We start from the raw sequence: 20158 nt of genomic DNA, 5'->3' as shown, positions 1-20158 counted from the left end.
TCAGTATACCCTGATAAATTATTGGATGTATGGCAGTTTCAAGTATTTTATTGTTCCTGCTGCTAGTAAAGTTTCCTCTTTGTAGCTATCATTTTTGAATAGATGTCAACAAGAGTTAACAGTTAATCGGAAGACATTGTTAATTCTTGATGCCACCTAGCTAATATGTTTAGAGGAAATAGTGCCCAAACCACTTTCATAGAAAAATAAATTATCAACTGTTCAATAACATGAGTCATTGCACTGTTACTGTATATGGTTTTGTAACTGATTCTAAACACCATAGCTATGTATACTAAACCATACAGAGTAGAGGAAGTGATACTTTGTGTATGTGGGTACATTTCACAGTGAATTTAATAATATGTTTTCCTGTTATTAACACTAACACGCTCCATCATGCACATACAGTCATTACTGATAATATATACACTGGTAAAGTTCAAGTTCTATAGATCTCATAGATCTATCTGACTGAACTCATGGAGATCTAAAACTTTGCACAGGACGTGAGCAGATCCCAGGAGTGCTGCCTTTACAAGAAGTTGAATGCATGCATGGTATATGATTTATACCTGCTGGAATAGCAACATCCATTCCGCTGGTTATAACATGACAATGTCTGGCCTTCTACTGGAAATTGTATGATCTGCCCTAAGATCAAAATTTCAGCCAAAGAAGTTTTACACCATTTTCTTCCAAAGATTTGTCACAATGTATTGGAAATTCATGGTAGCTTGGACAAATACACCAGTGTAGTATAGATGCTACAGCATTGTGACAGTTTAAAATAGTCAGTGGTGTCCTGTTATGATTAGCTAGATGCTATTTGTACTGATCAATCCTTTTATTGGAAATAAATGATAAACTAAATTTGCAACCAACCAATCAAGGTACTCTAATAGAGCAGTCAGTGTGAACAGAACATCATGTCATAAATTAGTGTGGCGGCGCCCTCCCTCCCTTTCGCATATAGGAAGAGGCGGGCGCTGCCAGGCCAGTCATGCACAGATGTTTCAGGGACGTACCTAGGGGGGTTTCCAGGGGTTTCAGAACCCCTTAGGATTTTACACACTACTTGAAACGTTAAAAAATTGAAGCTTCAGGTTTCCAGAATTTGGAATCTATCATGGAACATGCAGGGCGGTTAAACTTTTATCTTGGTTAAATAACATGATAGCAACACTTATAGCTAGCATTGTTCTGAATTATGATTTTGGTGAAAAGATCGAGATACTCTAATTGAGAAATCAGATAATATAAACTACTCTAATATAACAGTCACTTAGCTGTAATGGAAACCGGCCTTTTTCAAACTGATTCCTGCGTACGCCCCTGTATTTCCCAGCAGTCTTACCCGTGCACTGCCACACGGAATGCATGGCGGCTGCCACTACGGTTCCGCCAAAGGTTGAGACTAATAAGCGGCGGATTGAGGCATCGTACAACGGCATTGAATTAGCTAACTTGATTCGGCTACCAGCGGCTACAGCGGATACCGCCTTGGGAAATTATTTCAGTGTTTCGTATGATTCGATAGCCAACATGTCAACTAGCTACGACTACCTCTTCAAAGTACTACTATGTGGTGATTGCGGAGTGGGTAAAACGAGTATGTTGCGTCGATATGTCAGTGACGAAATGAATGATGCCTACATCGCTACAGTTGGTAAGCTGTGTTAATGATCATACAGTACGGATCTGTATACTGAGCTATTAGGCATGGAGGTTGTACTTCCAATCCATAAACTTAATCTCTGTTTTTGTTGTTCTTGTTTTTGTTTTTCTCAGCTTGTCAGTGTTGCCCTGCTTAGTGTCCTTGTATAACTGGTGTTATATGTGTTTTAGCTATACATGTTTTTTATATATAGGCAATCGGCAAAACCATTCTTCCTTATTGGAGTATAGAGCTATACTCCAACAAGGAACAATGGCTTGTTGAGATGTTAAAATAATAATCAATCAATCAATTGAGGTTGCACATTTTTCTCACAAAAAAGTGCCTTCTGCAGTGTGATCCGAAACACTTCCAACTATTATAGTTTAGTGGAATTTCATGCTGACTGCATGCATAGCTATAACTTTTACTAACTATATAATGCCTTCAGACACCAATAGTTAAGACTATGGGTGAGCCCGGCTACGGGGTTGATTTTTTCACTGCTGGACGGTTCCTACCTGGCAGGTCAATGCTTTTTGGCATACTGCAGTATAGTATGTAGCTACAATGCACACATCACAGACATAATTTAAAAGGTGTCAATTCGCTGTAGTGCGTTATGGCTTCCCTGTGGCTTCGTTGAAAAGCTATCACAGTCAACGTGGATCTAGGCAGGTTTCTGTGGTTTCAGAAGAAACCCCCTTTAAATAAATTTAGCTCAGTGGTAGCAAGAGTAACTATTATTAATTCTTGGTGGTAGTCTAACTATAGCTTTATAATTGTTGTATTGACAATTTATCGTGGTAAACAACTTTATACCACTGTTATTTCGGCAACATACATGCAATTGCACTTAACTAACATCCATTATAGCTATAGCCTCAACAGCACTTCATTTTCCCTTCCCATTGAGAATAATAACAATTGAGATACTCTAGTAGAGCAGTCAGTAACTACTCTATTAAATAGAACAATCAACCACAACTTCCCCCTACAGTTAGTTTGTTTTATTTCACAATTTAAAGCATTGGATTTATTGTGATTGGTAACTAAAAGTAATAAATTTCTGGAGGAATGCCCTCAGATGCCTTATTATAGTACCTTTCAGAAACCTCCTTTTAAAGACCCTAGATCGGCCACTGTTCACGGTTATTGTCCATATTATTTTTCCATAGTGACTGGGTTGATTGCAGAGACACTTCTCATGCTGATCTTTATGAAACACTATTTAAAGGGCTGAACATAATTGAAAACGAAGAATAATGTCATCTTGAATGCCTTTTCAGGAATTAGCTAATGTATGGGATGCAAAATGCATGTCTAGCACCATTCCTTCTTTTGATGTAGTATGTGTAAATTCGACAGTGATAATTGTGCTACAAAAATGTATAAACAATAAAGTATTAGGAATTTTAAGTTTGATTAGGGATCATAGAAATAAAAAGTAGCTAAATAATTGGAGACCACCCATTTGCAACCTGCAGATATAGTGCCAAGTGAAGTAGGGATTAAATCTCCAGGTGCATGTAGGCTACCTCCCTTATTTCACTACCTCCCTTATTTCGCTACCTCCCTTATTCACTACTTTTATTTCTATCCCTAAAAATTGCTTATAGCTACTGGTAGAAATGTGAATGCTTGCCCTGTACACAAGTGCAGCCTCCCTTATTTCACTCCTTTTTATTTCTATGATCCTTATATATATTTTTCCTTGTACTGAACTACTGGTGGTTGTGGATTTTGTCCAATACACGCCCACTTGCTGCATCTGTGTATGAGAATCTCATATGTGTATAGGGCCCCATACGGCATATGTATATGGGGAAAATAATTTAGATATTTTTTTGAACTGGAGAATCCTATGCTTTATACCACTGTGTCACTGCTATAGCTATATACTAACTCTTCTTGTTTCACTATTTAAAACTTGCAAAGCCAAGGTGTTGATATCTACATATAACCCTGAAGTGAGAGACAAATAACCAAAGTTGAACCCAATCCGGCTAACCCTATCAATATCTGAGGTTTGCCTGTACAGGCCTTCATCTAGGAAATGACTAATCAGGGGGAAGGGGGGAATACAGTTCCGTCAGAGTAAGGGGGGGGGGGCGGTAGCTCTATGCTTACTTTTATGTACATGGAATCTATAGGGACCATGCCCACCAGACTGTCAGATTGCTTCTGGTGCACTCACAGGTACAGTACCTGAGAATAACATGCCACTCCAGAGAATCTTTGCATTTTTAGACTAGACTCTCGTAGATCACTTCTGGTGCATTCTGATTTGATTTGATTTATAATTTAAACTCAAAACCAGTCAGCACCAGCCGTTCTTCCCTGGTTGAGTACACACAACAAAAAAAAAACACTACAAACACACATACATTATGGTATATAGTACATGACACATGATGTACCTGAAAATGTGACATGCTGCTCTCCAGAAATTTTTTTTGTGTTTAAACTCTCTTAGATTACTTCTGATGCATTCTGAGGTACTTGAGAATAACATGCTGCTCCAGGAAAATTTTGCATTTTAGATTCTCATAGATTACTTTTGGTGGGTACATGTGACATGCTGCTCCAGAAATTTTTGCATTTTAGACTCTTGTAAATTGTATTCTCATGTACGTGAGAATAACATGCTGCTTCAGAAAAAATTTGTGCTTTAGGCTCTTGTAAATTGCTTCTGGTGCATTATGTACCTAAGAATGATATGCTGCTCCTGAAATATTTGGATTTTTAGACTCTCTTAGATTGCTTCTGGTATGTTCTCAGGTACCTGAGAATAACACACCTCCCCAGCATTTTAGACTTCATAGATTGCTTCTGATGTACCCTGAGACATTTTCATTTAAACTATTGCTTAAAATTTAGGAGAATTTGTCAAGGGGGGGCCTGCTGTAAAGCATAATGATGTCTTTCACCGTCTGTATGATGGTAAGTTTATAGGCGAGCTATATATATAAGGCTTACCTCCAGCACTTTTTCCTTATGTGATAGACTCACTAACTTCAATCCTGTGCTTTAAGCTAAAGGTACTTTATTAAAATGGGGAAGGGGTGGGGAAAATTCCTTATCTAACCTTGGATCAGCCATTGATGCAAGCAGTCTTCAAAGTTGCTATTTTACGGACTTGTAATTTATTTTTAATAGCTATTGTTACAGCACAATCAAAGAGACTATGGCACTATCAAATACACTTACTGTATGAAGATAACTTTATGATGAATTTGAGGCGAGGTAGGGTTGGAGAGTACACCTACACCAACCCTGGCTCACCTTGAACTGACTCACCATAAACTTACCTTCATACAGACATGCAGTGGAAGACATTATTATGCTTACCAGGCATATGGTTAGCATTAGGGTCAGGAGTGGCTCCAGCGGGGTTTCTGAGGTTTCCGGAAACTGGTCATGTTTAGATTGAGATACTCTAATAGAGCAGTCAGTCACTCTAATATAGCACCCACAGTATTCAGAGTAGTGTAGCAAACTATGAAGTTGCGAATAATTATTTGCTTTAGCAGTGATACAAATATTATTTAGTGGAGAATAACCATTCTTAGGAGGTGTCGACTTTTTTTTTTGTCTTCACCTAAAATCTAGTTGTGCTTTTGATCAGAAACCAGTCGCCAAAAATCCTGGAGCTTCCTATGAGAGTTATGGTTTAACTTTGGTTTCTTCTTCTCTGAGGTAACTTCAGTTACACATTTATAAGGTAGAAACTATTGGAGCTGGGTAGCTGGCAGTGGGTTCAAATCCTGCCACCATCACATTATTTTGTTGTAGTCTAAGTTTTCTTTTGTTTATGTGAGTGCCATAAAAATAGCAACTGTCTATATAAAAATTGATTCAGTGGTTAACTAAAACTTAATTTTACAGCTATGATACATATACACGTAACTATACATAGCTACTCTCTCTCTCTCTCTCAGGTGGGTCTCCTTATCCTTATGCAAAATTTCATAAGTTATGATTAGAATATGAGCTTGTCAGGTGTTTTGAGTCACTGCAGGTAACCACATGAACAGCATATAGTTGACATCTGACCCACATGGCATATGGGCAGCCCGTACAGGTATATGTGTATGGGACTATGTCGTATGTGTCAGTTTCTTCAAAACTGGCCTTATAATTATTCTCACACAGGCAGAAACTGAAACAGCTTATTTATTCTTAATGTACCAGATTCTTAAATATTTGGGTGTACTGATCACTGATTTCATAGTTGTTGGGTTGGAATTGACTACTTTGGCATGCATAGTGCTTTTAAAAATGCAATTTTCCTGAGGCTCTCCTTACATTTAAAAAAAAGGCTAAATTGAATAGGAAACTGTCTAGTAACCTGGACTGCTTTGAAATTGCAGTTGCTTCTAGCTACAAGTTTGTACACGTTAACTTTAGGGTTGTTGAATCTCAATGATCTTTGTATGCTTTGTGGTGAGCAGATATGTTTCACTTACTGCACACCTATCAATACAATAGTGTTTACTCATAGGCAAGTATAAAGGTTGAAATTAGCAACTTATAAAAGCGAACAACTAAAGTGGAGGTGTTACCTTGACAATGATGCAACAGAACCTAAGGCAGAGTTGTGGTTTTAATTATGTCTATTTTTATGCTGACTTTGAAGTGGTTTATACTTTTGAGTTGGTGACACAGCCATCAGAAAATTGTTGTGTAATTGAATACTGCAAACCCAGGCAAAGCAACCACATAAGCATTATACACACTACTAGTCTTTAGCGTGTGATAAAACTAAGATTTCCATGATGGTCAGAGTATGGACAAACCTCATATCAAGTTTCATCTTCATAGGAGCTCAGATGATTGAACAATCATAGGTTGTAAGCACATTGTCATTTTGTGTCAGGGTTCTATTATGGAGAATTTAAAAAAATATCTGATACTGGAATGCATACTTAATGTACATATATACATCTGTAAAGAGTATTAGTTACGTACATGTGATTGTTTGTATTTTTGTGAGTATTCAAGATTTAAGTCCCTCTCTAAACTTCGAGCTGAATATCAGTTCTAGTAGCTCGTTCCACTAAAGAAGTTGAATTCAAAAATGTTACACTTGCCACGTTCGTGGCAAATGAATGCTTGCACCATACCTACTGGCTATGCAGTTTACACGTTAAATGGTCACTGATAGTTGCATGTACATACAAAAATAAATGTGGTACGATCAGCTGGATTACAAAAGTTTGATACCTCCATTTATTTCAAAATCAGTTTACTGAATGTTTATATGACATAATTACCTATAATTGTTTTACTATATAGTTGGCTGTTAAGCCATCATTATTTTATCCCTTGTTTTTCATCACCACCTACATCAATTTTTAGGTAACTGTACAAAATTTCAATTTAGATTATGCAAATGCAGTATGTATTAGCTGTACATAAAAACATTATAGCTAAGTGGTTGGAGTACCTCCACTCTTGTTTCACAGGGCGCAGCCTTTATTTTGCAGATCGAGATACTCTAATCAGAGCAGTCGTATCCACAGCGATTGTATAGTTAATAATTTTTGCTGCCGCTAGGGACAGAAAACTATAATATAATCATGATGGCTTTATGTGTACATATAGGTATTGACTATAAAGTGAAATCACTACAGATGAATGGGAAACGAGTTAAAATTCAAATTTGGTAAGTTCATGCTACGTATTTACTAGTGTGTTCTTTCTGTCAACCCTGCAAGTGTTTTGCATAATGTCAACTGTTATGTGATGTCAGAGGTATCAGTGTCTGCCATGCATATAGGGAACTAAATTGTATACTATAGTAACAGGTTGATATAGGTAAAGTACATTTAACACTGAACTCCTGCAAGAGTAGTACACATGTGCTGTAAATGTAAATTGCAGATTCTTTATTACTTTGCAAACACATGCATGTAACACAGCTGAATGGCTTCTCTTTGTGAAGAGTTATTATGTTTATGCATCTTTCTCTACATTAAAGGGACACAGCTGGTCAGGAGAGATTTAAGGCTCTCACAGCACAATATTACAGAAGAGCTCAAGGTATTTTGTTAGTCTATGACCTTACCAATGAACGGAGTTTTGAAAATACAGCCAGCTGGTTACAGATGATACAAGAGGTACACACACACACACGCATGCACGCACGCACGCACACACATGCTCACGCACACACGTGTTCATGCACACACGTGCTCACGCACACACGCATATTGAAAAAGCATCCAAATCTAAGCATAGTTGGTTTACTGGATGGGTACAGTATCATACCATCATATATTTTAAACTGAACTATTACTGTAGCTAAAGGTATGCTACTAGCCATGTAATAATTATATTACATATGTTGCACACAGTATGCTATTTCTGATGTAAAACTGATGTTGATAGCTAACAAAAGAGACATTGAGGAAAAGAGACAAGTTACAACTCACCAAGGAAAACAGGTGGATATGCTGTTTATCCATTTGTTTAGTACATGATATATATTTTAGCTTGCTGAAGACAATGGGATGGATTTTCTTGAAACAAGTGCACGCACAGCAGAGAACCTTTCAGAGGTAGGCTAACTACATCAATGTAATGTTGATTATGCATACTCCTTAACTACAGGCATTCACCACCTTGACAGATATTATCTTCCAGCATGTAAGTATATTGTTCACATTGATGTGTTCTCCCTCAGCTCTTTGTCTTTGGACGTACATATCACTGACTTAATGTGATTAAATATTTGCATTAATATCTCTATCTTGCAGATGCAGAGTAAAGTTAAAAATAAAACCGTTGGCTCTCAGATATCCATAAACCAGCTGGGTATAAATGACACTAACTCAAAACAAGAATCGTCATGTTATTGCTAAATTGTTAATTTATTATTTATACAAATTTGTTTAGCATCTAAATATATAGGTATGTTTACTAGTGAAACACCTCAAATACCAGCTATATATTGTTATCCGGAGTGATCAATCTAATGTATATTTATCAGTAACAGCGGTGAATGGTTTTGATGTTTCTTAGATAGTGTACATTGTTACTTGATGTTGTAGTACCTTAATTCCATTCCATTTTGACTGATATAGTTCTTAGATATAACTACAAAAGTAACTTAATGGTTTTACTGAATAACTACTATATAGTAACAGTTGATGACTTATGAAGTATAGCTACAGTATATAAATTATGACAATGTTATTGTGACATGACCACATGGTTGACTTGCTCATTGCTAACAGGTTTTCTCTTTACAATTCTCACTAAGTCTTTGTCAGACCCTTCATTGCTAGGTCTAACATATGTGCTGCAGTACACAGCTATTATGAATGGTACCGGTATCCTCTCAGTGACTCCCACTGTTTCAGTACAGTATAATTATACTAACTACCTGCTATCAAATTTCATCACTTCCAATAACTGTACAGTGTTTGAATACTTGTCCATTAGATAACATTACAAGTACACAACAAGGGAAGGAACCTATAGCCTCACAAGTGGTTTCTTCAAAGCATAAACAGCCTATAGATTACATTACAACAAAGTGCAAATAGACTATGTGTCTGTGTGGTTTGCGATTGATTGTAACCACGTAACACAGCAAAATGAAGAGATATGGGATTCCTCGTGGTATTTCTATATAATGGATGGCTGATGGTCCTGTTACAATTGGAGTTCCTGTCGTGATGATGAAGTATGGGGCAAACACAGGTAAGGAGAACTTAAATAAACTATTAAGGGTGCTGTTGCACTTCCACCACATGCAACATATCTACATTGGCATGCAGTAATACTGAATTGATGAGGTTAAATTAGCCAATCCTAATATTATGTTTGATGATACATCAGCATCACCAACCTCCTCTCACATACTCTATAAGTAGTAATAAACACAGGCAAACATCAATCAGTACATTTCTTGATATTATTTATTAGTAGAAGTTTTGATCGGGGAACATCGATCATGTAGCCAGCACAAGTTATGTTACATCAACACTGACTTCTACAATAATACAAGGTATCAGTACACAGATAATCTGTTATCATCTGTATATAGGAGTATAACTGTTGGATTATCATGTGCCAGGTGTGGTAAAGAATCACTAGAGTAGCTATAGGTATTTGTATACCATGAAACAGACTGATGGGTACACTTTTGGCTCTTTTCTTATTACAGGAAACCAGTATTACCTACACTGTTGTTAATGAAGGTACATCCATTAATAGTAAAAATATTTATTATTACAACAAGTACTCTACAAATATTACTACACTGTTAGCTTATGAAATACTTTACAATCTTAACCCAGTTGTGCATGTACAAAACATATATATATATATTAAGCATGAAATTAACTTGATAACTATGTGTGCAGTTTTACAGGCCACTGGCGACCCACTGCATGCTTTGTGGTTATAAAATGATCTTAGAAGTTTATTGTTCACATTTCAGTACACTAATCACTACCATTGCTATATATTGAGGACATGATGTGCTATCGTATGTTCTATTGATACCATGGCTCAGACTAGCAGCCATTACAAGTACAGTACACTATTTTTTAAGTGCCGTCCAGATGTCACTCTTCTTGGTCATAAAAGTAGTAATTCAACAGTGTGTTGTGCTACCTACCCTGCCTGTTCTCCCCACCCTATGCAGGTAGTCTGTCACAGATGTGGGATCACATGATTGATCTGATGATATATGACATCATCATTAATAACCTACATGCCACACCACATACACAAATTTTCACATTTTGTACATTCTCTTATGCAACTTTGAAGCGTTTCATCAAAATTTTACTCATCAAAGTGCTTGGTCATCTAATTCCCATGTCAGTTTTTAACAGTATAGTTAGTGCACACACCCTTGCTACAATCAATGCCTTTTAATGTGATGTCAGTACAAACAAGTACATTTTGACTGATTAGTGTCTGTAAAATCTTTAAGCAGACTAATTGCAAATAATTAAGGTACTTCGATCACCTATTAATCCATTAAGTATACCATATATTGACTGCTCTATTAGAGAGTATTGTAGCAATGCAGTTAGACTATGTATATACAGTAACTTGTAAAGGCCACACTTCACAGGATATGCAGTAACAAAATAAGCAGGACAACTGATTTGCAAAAAATATGATCACTCTTGGAGTCTTGTTGCATGCTCTTTTAACAAGGAAGGAATGCAGCCACTAAGCAATAGTTTTAACTTTTGGTTTAGCTGAAGATCACTGACATGAAGAACACCCATGTCAGTACATTTATTATGTTGAAAACTGAGTGAGCATGTACAGGATACATAACAAAGGACTCACAACTGGATATATCCCTCCATGATAGTTAGCAACAGGTGTGCCATTGACAACCAGATGGTTTGTAGCCCATGTACAGCTCTTCACAGAGTTTTTCACAGAGTTCTTCACAATGTCGTTCTTGTCAGGTCCACTTTGTTTCTTCAGTATCTCAACCAGTTTATCTAACACACAAACACAACCAGACTAATCGTGAATGTACTTATTAAACGACAATTTCTCTCCCATCAATGCTTAACATTCTGGGATGAAAACCAGTTTGTGTGTAAATGTGTTTTGCTAAAAATAAGTGCTCGCATGAGTTTGTGTATGTATGTATGTATGAACAACTTCACAACACATTGACACTTTGGGTGACCACACCTTCATACCAAGATATGGTAAAGCCTCCTGTGAGTTACTAATCCTGTCCTCAAGAGGATTTATGACTTTTAGCACTTGAGCACTAGTGCAAAGGTGGCCCATTTTAGTGAGTTATATATGTAATGATGAGGGCTTAGTATTTTTATATGTTTTAAAGTCACATAGGTTCACTTTTAAAGACAACACTTCACCAGCCTGTCTGACCTTCACGAACACTTGTTTGATGTTTGGCAACACTTTATGTAAACCCTTTGTTGTGACTACTCTACACACCAACACTAAGACAACATAACTAACAAGAGAGACACACTCACTGGAACTATCTTCTTGACTTTCTGTTGTAGTTATAGACTGACACATGCAGTAGCTGTTATACAATAATTTGCGGCTGGTGGTAACAGCAAATAATTGGTCCAAATCTGGTGCACAGAAATGTGTTACAAGCTTTCTAGGCAGTTACACTGATAAAACATCATATTACTATAAAATTATTGGCAGGTGTACTGATGTGCCATTCCCTCAATCATGTGTCATGCCTTAACAGGCTGCAGTCATGCATACAGAGAACTATGTTTATTTACATACAGAAACACTGCATGGTTGATAGCTATTTATTTTGCACCACTAAAGTATCTACTTCCCATATGCATATATGTGTGGTGGTAATATATGGATGCATACTACAATTAAAGGACTATAGCAGAGTATATACATAGATACAGCAATGCTATGATTGATGGACCATCCTGGATGTCACATTTCATGTTATGCAGCTCAGCCATCTTGAGCAAGCCATATCTAGTTTGCAAAAAAATGTGTTTCTTTGTGTCATGGATTATGTATGTCTGTCTGCATGAAGTTTTAAGTGAAACCCTATCCTTCAATAATAACTAAATAAATTCATTCTTTAACCATGACCATCCTTTTGCTGCTAAAACAGCAATAATGGAGACACAATGTAAAAGCATTTATACCCACAAACTTTGTCACAAATAGTTGTTTATGATATTTTATGATCTGCTTTTATCAGATAATTGCCTATCATGTTACACTCCAATGATGCTATTGGATATTAATGGATGCTTTATCAAGTGTTTTATAGACCATAAAAATTTAAGTGTCAATACCAGGTATCTAGCTATAGTGCATTTCATGATGATAGGCATGTATCTATAACTGACAAAGAATTATCATATTGCTTTTAAAGGGACTGCACAGCTGGTCATTATAGAGGTTCAAGGCTCTCACAGTGGGACATTGGAAACAGCTGAAATTGAAAACTGAAACTGAATAACTGAAACTGAAAAACTAAAATTGGTCAAACTTTTATATTAAAGGTACCTCTTAGCAAAGACCACCTCTGTAATAAGTACCTGTATAATAAGACCGTCCCTAATAAGATCACCTCATTATAGCAGTTATGTCAAGTAGGTCCAACAAATATGGCTAAGGTGTACTCATAATGTAATAAAGTATCAGTCAATCAGTCAGTACTTAAAGTTAAAATGACAGCTGCAGTGTTGTACAAAAGGATATGCTATCTTACCGTGCCAAGACCTAAAGTCCATGGTCATGTCACAAATGAAAATGGAGCAATTGCCAATTGCATGCATAATTTACCCTGCTGATACTTGATTTGATAATGGAGTTTTCATGAATTGTGCATGATTTTAAGAGTTGCATAGTTAAATTAATGATCTTGGACTTTGTGTCTTGGTAATAGTTAGACACTCGTAATAGGCATCTTCGAGGATTTAAAAACCTGAGGTGATGTCAATAATTATCTGTGCCTCGGTAATTATTGATGTCACCTCAGGTTCTAAGATGCATATACAAGTGCCTAACTATTATCAAGACATAAAGTCCAAGATCATTAATGTTTGTTTTGTAACTATGCAACTCCTAAATCATGCACAATTCATGAGAAATCCGTTATCAAATCCAGTATCAGTGGAGTAAATTATGCATGCAATTGCTCCATTTTCATTTGTGACATGACTTTAGGTCTTGGCACAGTAAGATACTATACCCTTTTGTACCTGCATGCAGCTGTAATTTTAACTTTTAAGTACTGACTGATTGATTGATTGATACTTTATTACATTATGAGTACACCTTAGCCATATTTGAAATATGGCTAAGGTGTACTCATAATGTATTAACTACTAATGAGCTGGGTGGTCTTATTAGAGACGGTCTTATTATACAGGCGGTATTATTACAGAGGTGGTATTTGTTAAGAGGTATACCTGTTAATATGAAATTTTGACCAATTTTAGTTTTTCAGTTTCAGTTTTTCAGTTCCAGTTTTCAATTTCAGCTGTTTCCAATGTCCCTCTCACAGTACAATATTACAGAAAAGTATGACATCATGCACCAATGATCTGAGTATTAAAACACTCCAGCTGGTTACTATGGTTACAAATGATACAATAGGTAACTAACAAGTATTACTTATTAAGTATTCATTGTCACCTATGAATGTCATCATCCTCAGATGCATCAGGGGATTAATTAGCTTCTTTTTTTTAAGGCCGGATAGAAGAACTGGCCCTAATGGCACCACGCTGTAACTCTAAGCTAAGATGTTCTATTTAAAAGGGTTTTGCCTATACCTACATCTACAGAACTAAAACAACAGAACCTACAGTCTACAGAACAAAGGATGGAAGAGAAGAAAGAAGAGGGGGCTTAGACAGCCCCGATTAATTAACTATACAATGGCTAATTTAAACAGGTGTCGTTATTGTACACAGCCAATGATCAGCTGGTTTTACTGTATAGCCGTTTATGTGAAGTTTAGCAGGAACATGAAGAGAGTTATTAATTGGCATGGTATGAATCCAACTTGTTTGAGAGCGGGCCTGCGCCAATATAAATACGGCTGACATTCCGCATTCCTGCCCGGTATCACGAAAGCCATGCGCATAAACCTCGTCTAGGGTCTATCTCTACTATGGTTAACGTATCTACTAGCTACGACTATCTCTTCAAGGTAGTACTGTGTGGCGATTGCGGAGTGGGTAAAACCAGTATGTTGTGTCGATTCATCAGTGACAGAATGGATCATGCCTACATCGCTACGCTAGGTTAGTAGTCTATCGTACTCTGAATCACTTAACAACCCACACCATACTATATAGCAGTGGCGGATCTAGGATTTTTAAGAGGGAGTTTCTACTACGTAGAAATCCAATGCTTTTGTTGATGTCGGCAAGCGGGCTTAGCCTTGAATACACTGCTAGGAAACATACCTTACATGCATGCCATCAGTTCTAGGGGATCTGGAGCCATCCATGCTCCCAGGAGATTTTTGAAAATTAGACCCTCTGAGATTGAATCTGAAAGTGATCTCAGCAGTTTATCATTTAGCTATTTGACTGTTGTGTTAGGGTGACTGTCATGTTATCTCTACTAAGTACATGTCACCTAGGAAATTTTTAAACATTAGACTCTCTGAAATTTAATGCAAGGCTGATTTCACCAGTTTATTAGAATTTATTTTTAATCAGCGAGATTATCCAGAGCTATAATGCTGATGTGCAATTACATACAATGAGTTAGTAAATACGCATAATGAGTGTTATTTTTGAAAGTTTCTACACAATCAGTCTTAATACTGAATCTCATCATCCAGTATATTCCATTCAGGTACAGTTCTTAGTTATACTACAGAATATTTGCCTGCATGCATGACTGCTGTATTACGGTGACTGTTCTATTAGAGTATTTCAATATTTTAATGTAGTGGGAGATATAAAGTAAGCTGTAATGGATGTTAGTTACTATGTAGCTATGCTATACTGAAATACAGTAATATAGTTTTTTTGCTATGGTATATACCCTTGTATTGTCAATACAGTATTAGTAAAGTACTCTAAGGTGTTTCTGTTGAAACCTCAGAAAACCATCTTGATCTGCTACTGCTAACTAATTTTGATTTTAATTCTGGGGCTTACAATCGACTAGTTACTGGCTAAGTACAATTCAAATCAGATAACTATGTGTTGTACGTAGCTAATTCAATGTGCCGTGACTCTGTACATGTCACACCGAGTCAGCTTATAGTCATGTTTATAGCTAACTGGCCATAGCCATGACATATAGCTAGCTATGTAGGTAGCTGTAGGCTAACATATAATTATGTGTGTTTGATTTTGTTAGGTGTTGATTTTAAGCTGACAACACTAGAAATGAAAGGAAAGACCATCAAGCTTCAAATTTGGTAAGCTAAGATGGAGCATGAAATTGCATGCTAATTATAGGCCTGCATGGTTGTAATATAACCTAGCTGTATAGTGTATACTCATCTATATATATAAGCTATTTAAAAAAATTAGGGGTTGATATAATATACAGTGAATATACACCTACAAAAAGTACGGAAACAAGTTTAAAAATGTTACAGCTGAAATGAGAAATGATCCAGCAGTGAAAAGCAAGGAAACAAGATTAGACGACTACTTGCTAAAATGAGACACACTTTAATGCCTATACTTTTGGCTAGCATCTTGAAATGAGACCATCAAATTAGCCAAAAGTAACAAAAAATTTTTTAACAAACAAACATTTTTTAATAGCAAACTGTTTAGCAGTTCTGTTGTTTATTTAACAGCATTTATATATGGTTATCTGATCCATTACAAAGTGTTCGCATGATGCATGTGTTAGCTAAGGTTGCATATTTTTTTAAATCTTTAAAGGGACACAGCTGGTCAGGAGAGGTTCAAGGTTCTTACAACACAATATTACAGAAGAGCTCAAGGTATCTTGTTAGTGTATGACATCACCAATGAACAGAGTTTTGAAAATACTGCCAACTGGTTACAAATGATACAAGAGGTATAACTGCACTGCATGTAGGTTGTATGCATGAGCATAATGAGTTTGAGTTGGTAATGAAGTACATGTGACTGAGTGAATTAAATCATTTCTGGGTATGTGATAGTATGGCTTCTGTACCTCCCTAGTGGGGATATGGCTGCATCCATGATCACATGTAAGTCTTAAAATATTTACTAAGTGGCGTGCAGTGATGACATTACACTTTAAGAGAATGTGTATTGAATTTGACAGCCATACACAATTAACATTTGTGCATTAACTAAATGACACAGTTTTACTCACTACCTAACTGATTAATTGGTGAAACCTCTCTAATCCGACATCTCTATAATCCAGGGTATACCTTTATAATCTTTACTGCACTAGTAAATTACCTCAATAATCCAACATCCTCAGCAATCAGACACAATTTATTCTGGTAGTGAACTACACCATGAATGAAGACATTTGTGAGTATTGAAAACTAAGTTTAAAGATTTGTGTGTAAAATGGACCATATATTGTGATTTCACTCAAATAGTTGTATATGTATCATCAAGAGTGTACAATGGGGGAGGCTCCCCATTGTATACTCTTGGTACCATGCCTACATATAGTTTGATACTTTGCTACAAATTGTATGTTCACACACAGAATGCTATGTCTGACGTAAAAATGATGTTGATAGCTAACAAAACTGATGTTAGTAACAGCAGGAAGGTCACAACACACCAAGGGAAACAGGTATACATCTATTGTGTGCATGTGTGTGTGTGTGTTTTAAAAAAATAATCTTGATTGCTTTTATGAACTAGTGCGTCCAACAAAAGAACATTTTAACATTGAAAATTGCACTTGTTGAACAGAACTGTGATATTAATGTATACACACTTCTACCCTAGCTATTGCGTGAGTGCTGAAAACACCATTACTTGGTTTAAAATAGTCACGTGTGCAATTGAACAATACCTGTACTCTTATATAACAATTCATTTGCCCTATTTAAAAAATTACTATGTGGCATGATCACTCCATGAATTCAACATTGGGAATTTGCATGGAACACATGCTCCTGTCCAGTTCTTTAAGTGCTATGCACGCATGATGCCAGACAAAGCATTTACAGTGAAGCTTTAGCTTAATTAAGGGCCATGGGAGTATTTTCTCCACATATATATCTGCCAATAATACAACCAGCACAATAACTTTGATACTAAGTGTTCACATATCATGCTTGAGAAAACACTATCCCCCCTACTCACTAGACTGGTCCCGGACTACCGTTACTGTTTCACACTTAGGTATTGACATCAATTGTATATAGTAAGGATTTTTTATTATACAAAGTCAGAGAAATAATTGTCTAGGTAATTTACAGGCATTGATCCTGGATTTTTAGTTGGTGACTCCTGAGGTAAATAATAGGGAGAATTTTGTAGTGCGAAGTTGACCGCACTTGACTAGAGGAACAGCTTTAAAAAAGTGCAGACAAAGATAGCTGTCACATGTTACCATGCATGCACAATACAATTTTTGTGTGTTGATTTTTTGTGGATGCTGTATATAACCCCCCCCAAAATATTTAACCACCAGGAAGATTGCCAAATAAGCAGATTTTCAAAAGAGTGTACAGATAAACAGTAAAACACAGAGCTAGTCACACAACAAAATAATGACATTTGGGTAATCAAAATCTGATAAAGTTCAGTGGTTGTTTCTGTGCTGAAAATCTGCTTATTAGGCAATCTTCTCCTGGTGGTTAAGTATTTTTGGGGGGGTTATATACAACATCCACAAAAAATTAATGCACAAAAATTGTATTGTGCATGCATGGTAACATGTGACAGCTATCTTTGTCTGTGCTTTTTTAAAGCTGCTCCTCTAGTTTGTTGTTAAATGCAGGGGTGGATCCAGGCGCAGGGACACACCCAGATCAAGATGCAGGTGATCAGGGTGAAAAGTATCTCAAGTTATATGTGACTGGGTCTGGGAAAACCAGTATTATTGCCTATTTAAAGATGTCAAGAAATGCCGGTTTTAAGTATTTAGAGTGTGTTGTAGCTTACCAATTGCTGAAGCTATATGTGTACAAAATTTTCACACGATTTATACCAATTCCTTACCTTCCAGAGCATTCACTGCATAGCTAAGTAGCCAGCTATATGTTTACTGCCATTTTAGACAGTTTTTAACTTGAGATTGACTGTATCAGGTGGGGTCCAATGTTGGTGGGGTGGAGGGGAGAGCAAGAATTTGTTTATAAAATAAAAGAGGAACACGTAGGGATGAATTAGGCCAAATTGTAGGCCATTCAGTCCCCAGAACTGGCTAAAATGAAAGGAAATTTATAACACAGGCCTTTATTCAACACCACAGAACTGTACAGCCATATACAGCCATGGCCAGAGCTCTATCAAAGTCCTAGACTGCTTGTATGGTTTGCCATTGGGCTTGGGAAAAGTAGCCGCAAAAGTAGACCACTCAAGACTAGCTGATTTTGACAGTAAAATTTGATAGTTTATTCATATAGCTTTGTGTTTGTGGTGAAAAATTAAACCTGCTGTCATGAGTGATAAGACCGGTTTTCCCAGACCCAGTCACATAATAGTGTTAATGTACACTCAATGATGAGAGAGAGTCAAATGTATTATATTATTTCACCTGGGTGGGTGTATATACATCAATGCTAATGTTGACTTTAAGACCTTGGGAGTAGCTGACTTAAATTCAAACACAGTTTGCTGCAAATGTATATACTCAGTTGCTTTATTTAAAACATTTTGTGTTATATTGTTTAGCTTGCCAAAGACTATGGGATGGGTTTTCTAGAAACAAGTGCACATACAGCAGAGAATCTTTCAGAGGTAAGCTACATGTGTACCATCCATGAGTGTTAGCTGTGTTATATTACAGGCATTTTCTACTGTAACAGAAAGCATCTTAAAAAATGTAAGTGTAGAGCAAACAGTGACAATCTAGATGGCTACTTTGATAACCAACTGTGACAGGCATAGCCACTTTTGGTTTCAATAATATATGGCAGTCTAACCAAGTATATAGTTATGTACGTATTCCCTACAAAATATTTTAATTTGTTGAAATCAATTAATTCTTTATAAATTTCCAGGTATTTGATGCATCATGAACTTTCTCTGTGTAATTGTAATAATTTACAAGTACGTGTACCAGTAATATTGTATGATACAACTATTAAAGTATTCACTGTCACCTGTCCTATACACATTCTCAGATGCAGAATCAGTTTGATGAAGAAGTGTTCAGCCCTTTCTTATCCATAAACAAGCCAGATTCATACCAAAAACAAGAATCTTCATGTTCCTGCTAAACTTCACATATCATTCATTTTATTTATGATCTATTAGCTAAGTAATATACATGTACCACTATAATATTATAGTAAGTGACTCCATATACATATACATCAATGACTTGTTAATTGGGTTGTACTATATAACTACCATGCAGCTACAAATTTGTACTGTATATTATTGAAACGGCAGTTATACTACATGATTTATAGATATGTGTGTGTAATATGCAGCTAACTGTATATACTATATAGTGTATATAAGATATTGATAAAATTGGTGAAAAAATATTTGCTAAGAAAAGTAAATCATTAAAGTAGGTTGCAGTTTTTGCACACATGATGAACATGTGCATGGAGTACAATGGCCACTTGCACACTTATTAAAATTGGGAGTTCATTTAGGGGCTATATATAGTTGTGGCCAAAAGGCTAGTTAATTGTACATGACTTTTGGCTAGTTTTAAATTGTGATGGGGCTGTTTACAAAAATTGACTATAGCAAGCTGCACCACTGAACAACATAAAGTCAAAGTTAGTGCACATGTGCACCTTAACTCTTCCACAGGGATTTGACGAAAAGTACTTCTAGCATGCAAATCTTGAGATAACTATTTTTGCAAAAAAATCTGATTAAAATTTATAATATAATCTAACAGTTAGCTACT

The 20158-nt window shown here is 36.3% G+C and overlaps 2 protein-coding genes and 1 long non-coding RNA gene across 3 annotated transcripts; 2 read left to right on the top strand and 1 right to left on the bottom strand.

The window, feature by feature from the left end:
• The first annotated feature begins 1341 nt into the window (after positions 1–1341).
• LOC136269217 (ras-related protein Rab-13-like) lies at positions 1342–8619 on the top strand. Its single transcript, XM_066064721.1, has 7 exons — positions 1342–1669; positions 7265–7325; positions 7641–7779; positions 8017–8106; positions 8155–8220; positions 8273–8308; positions 8419–8619. The coding sequence occupies exons 1-7, from the start codon at positions 1381–1383 to the stop codon at positions 8521–8523; spliced, it is 786 nt and encodes a 261-aa protein (XP_065920793.1). The 5' UTR covers positions 1342–1380; the 3' UTR covers positions 8524–8619.
• A 1302-nt stretch (positions 8620–9921) lies between these two features.
• LOC136237000 (uncharacterized) lies at positions 9922–11788 on the bottom strand. Its single transcript, XR_010692277.1, has 3 exons — positions 11653–11788; positions 10979–11139; positions 9922–10351 (listed from the first exon to the last, which is right to left on the bottom strand). It is a non-coding gene; the product is annotated as an uncharacterized lncRNA (long non-coding RNA).
• A 2439-nt stretch (positions 11789–14227) lies between these two features.
• LOC136268474 (ras-related protein Rab-13-like) lies at positions 14228–19682 on the top strand. Its single transcript, XM_066063827.1, has 7 exons — positions 14228–14427; positions 15503–15563; positions 16042–16180; positions 16817–16906; positions 18961–19026; positions 19076–19111; positions 19413–19682. Exons 1-7 carry the CDS (start codon positions 14295–14297, stop codon positions 19506–19508), a joined length of 621 nt encoding a protein of 206 aa, XP_065919899.1. The 5' UTR covers positions 14228–14294; the 3' UTR covers positions 19509–19682.
• The last annotated feature ends 476 nt before the right edge of the window (positions 19683–20158 follow it).

Source organism: Dysidea avara, chromosome 10 (assembly GCF_963678975.1).
Source record: "Dysidea avara chromosome 10, odDysAvar1.4, whole genome shotgun sequence".
Lineage (NCBI taxonomy): Eukaryota > Metazoa > Porifera > Demospongiae > Dictyoceratida > Dysideidae > Dysidea > Dysidea avara.
The sequence above is the reverse complement of the archived record's forward strand: the minus strand, read 5'-3'. Positions and strand labels throughout refer to the sequence as shown.

Bases quoted from the DNA above. Each gene is read 5' to 3' on its own strand.
- LOC136269217 (XM_066064721.1), top strand. From the start codon at position 1,381: ATGGCGGCTGCCACTACGGTTCCGCCAAAGGTTGAGACTAATAAGCGG. The intron at 7,326-7,640 runs GTAAGTTCATGC...TCTACATTAAAG, and splicing joins CGAGTTAAAATTCAAATTTG to GGACACAGCTGGTCAGGAGA. The intron at 7,780-8,016 runs GTACACACACAC...TGTTGCACACAG, and splicing joins GGTTACAGATGATACAAGAG to TATGCTATTTCTGATGTAAA.
- LOC136268474 (XM_066063827.1), top strand. From the start codon at position 14,295: ATGGTTAACGTATCTACTAGCTACGACTATCTCTTCAAGGTAGTACTG. The intron at 14,428-15,502 runs GTTAGTAGTCTA...TGATTTTGTTAG, and splicing joins TGCCTACATCGCTACGCTAG to GTGTTGATTTTAAGCTGACA. The intron at 15,564-16,041 runs GTAAGCTAAGAT...AAATCTTTAAAG, and splicing joins ACCATCAAGCTTCAAATTTG to GGACACAGCTGGTCAGGAGA.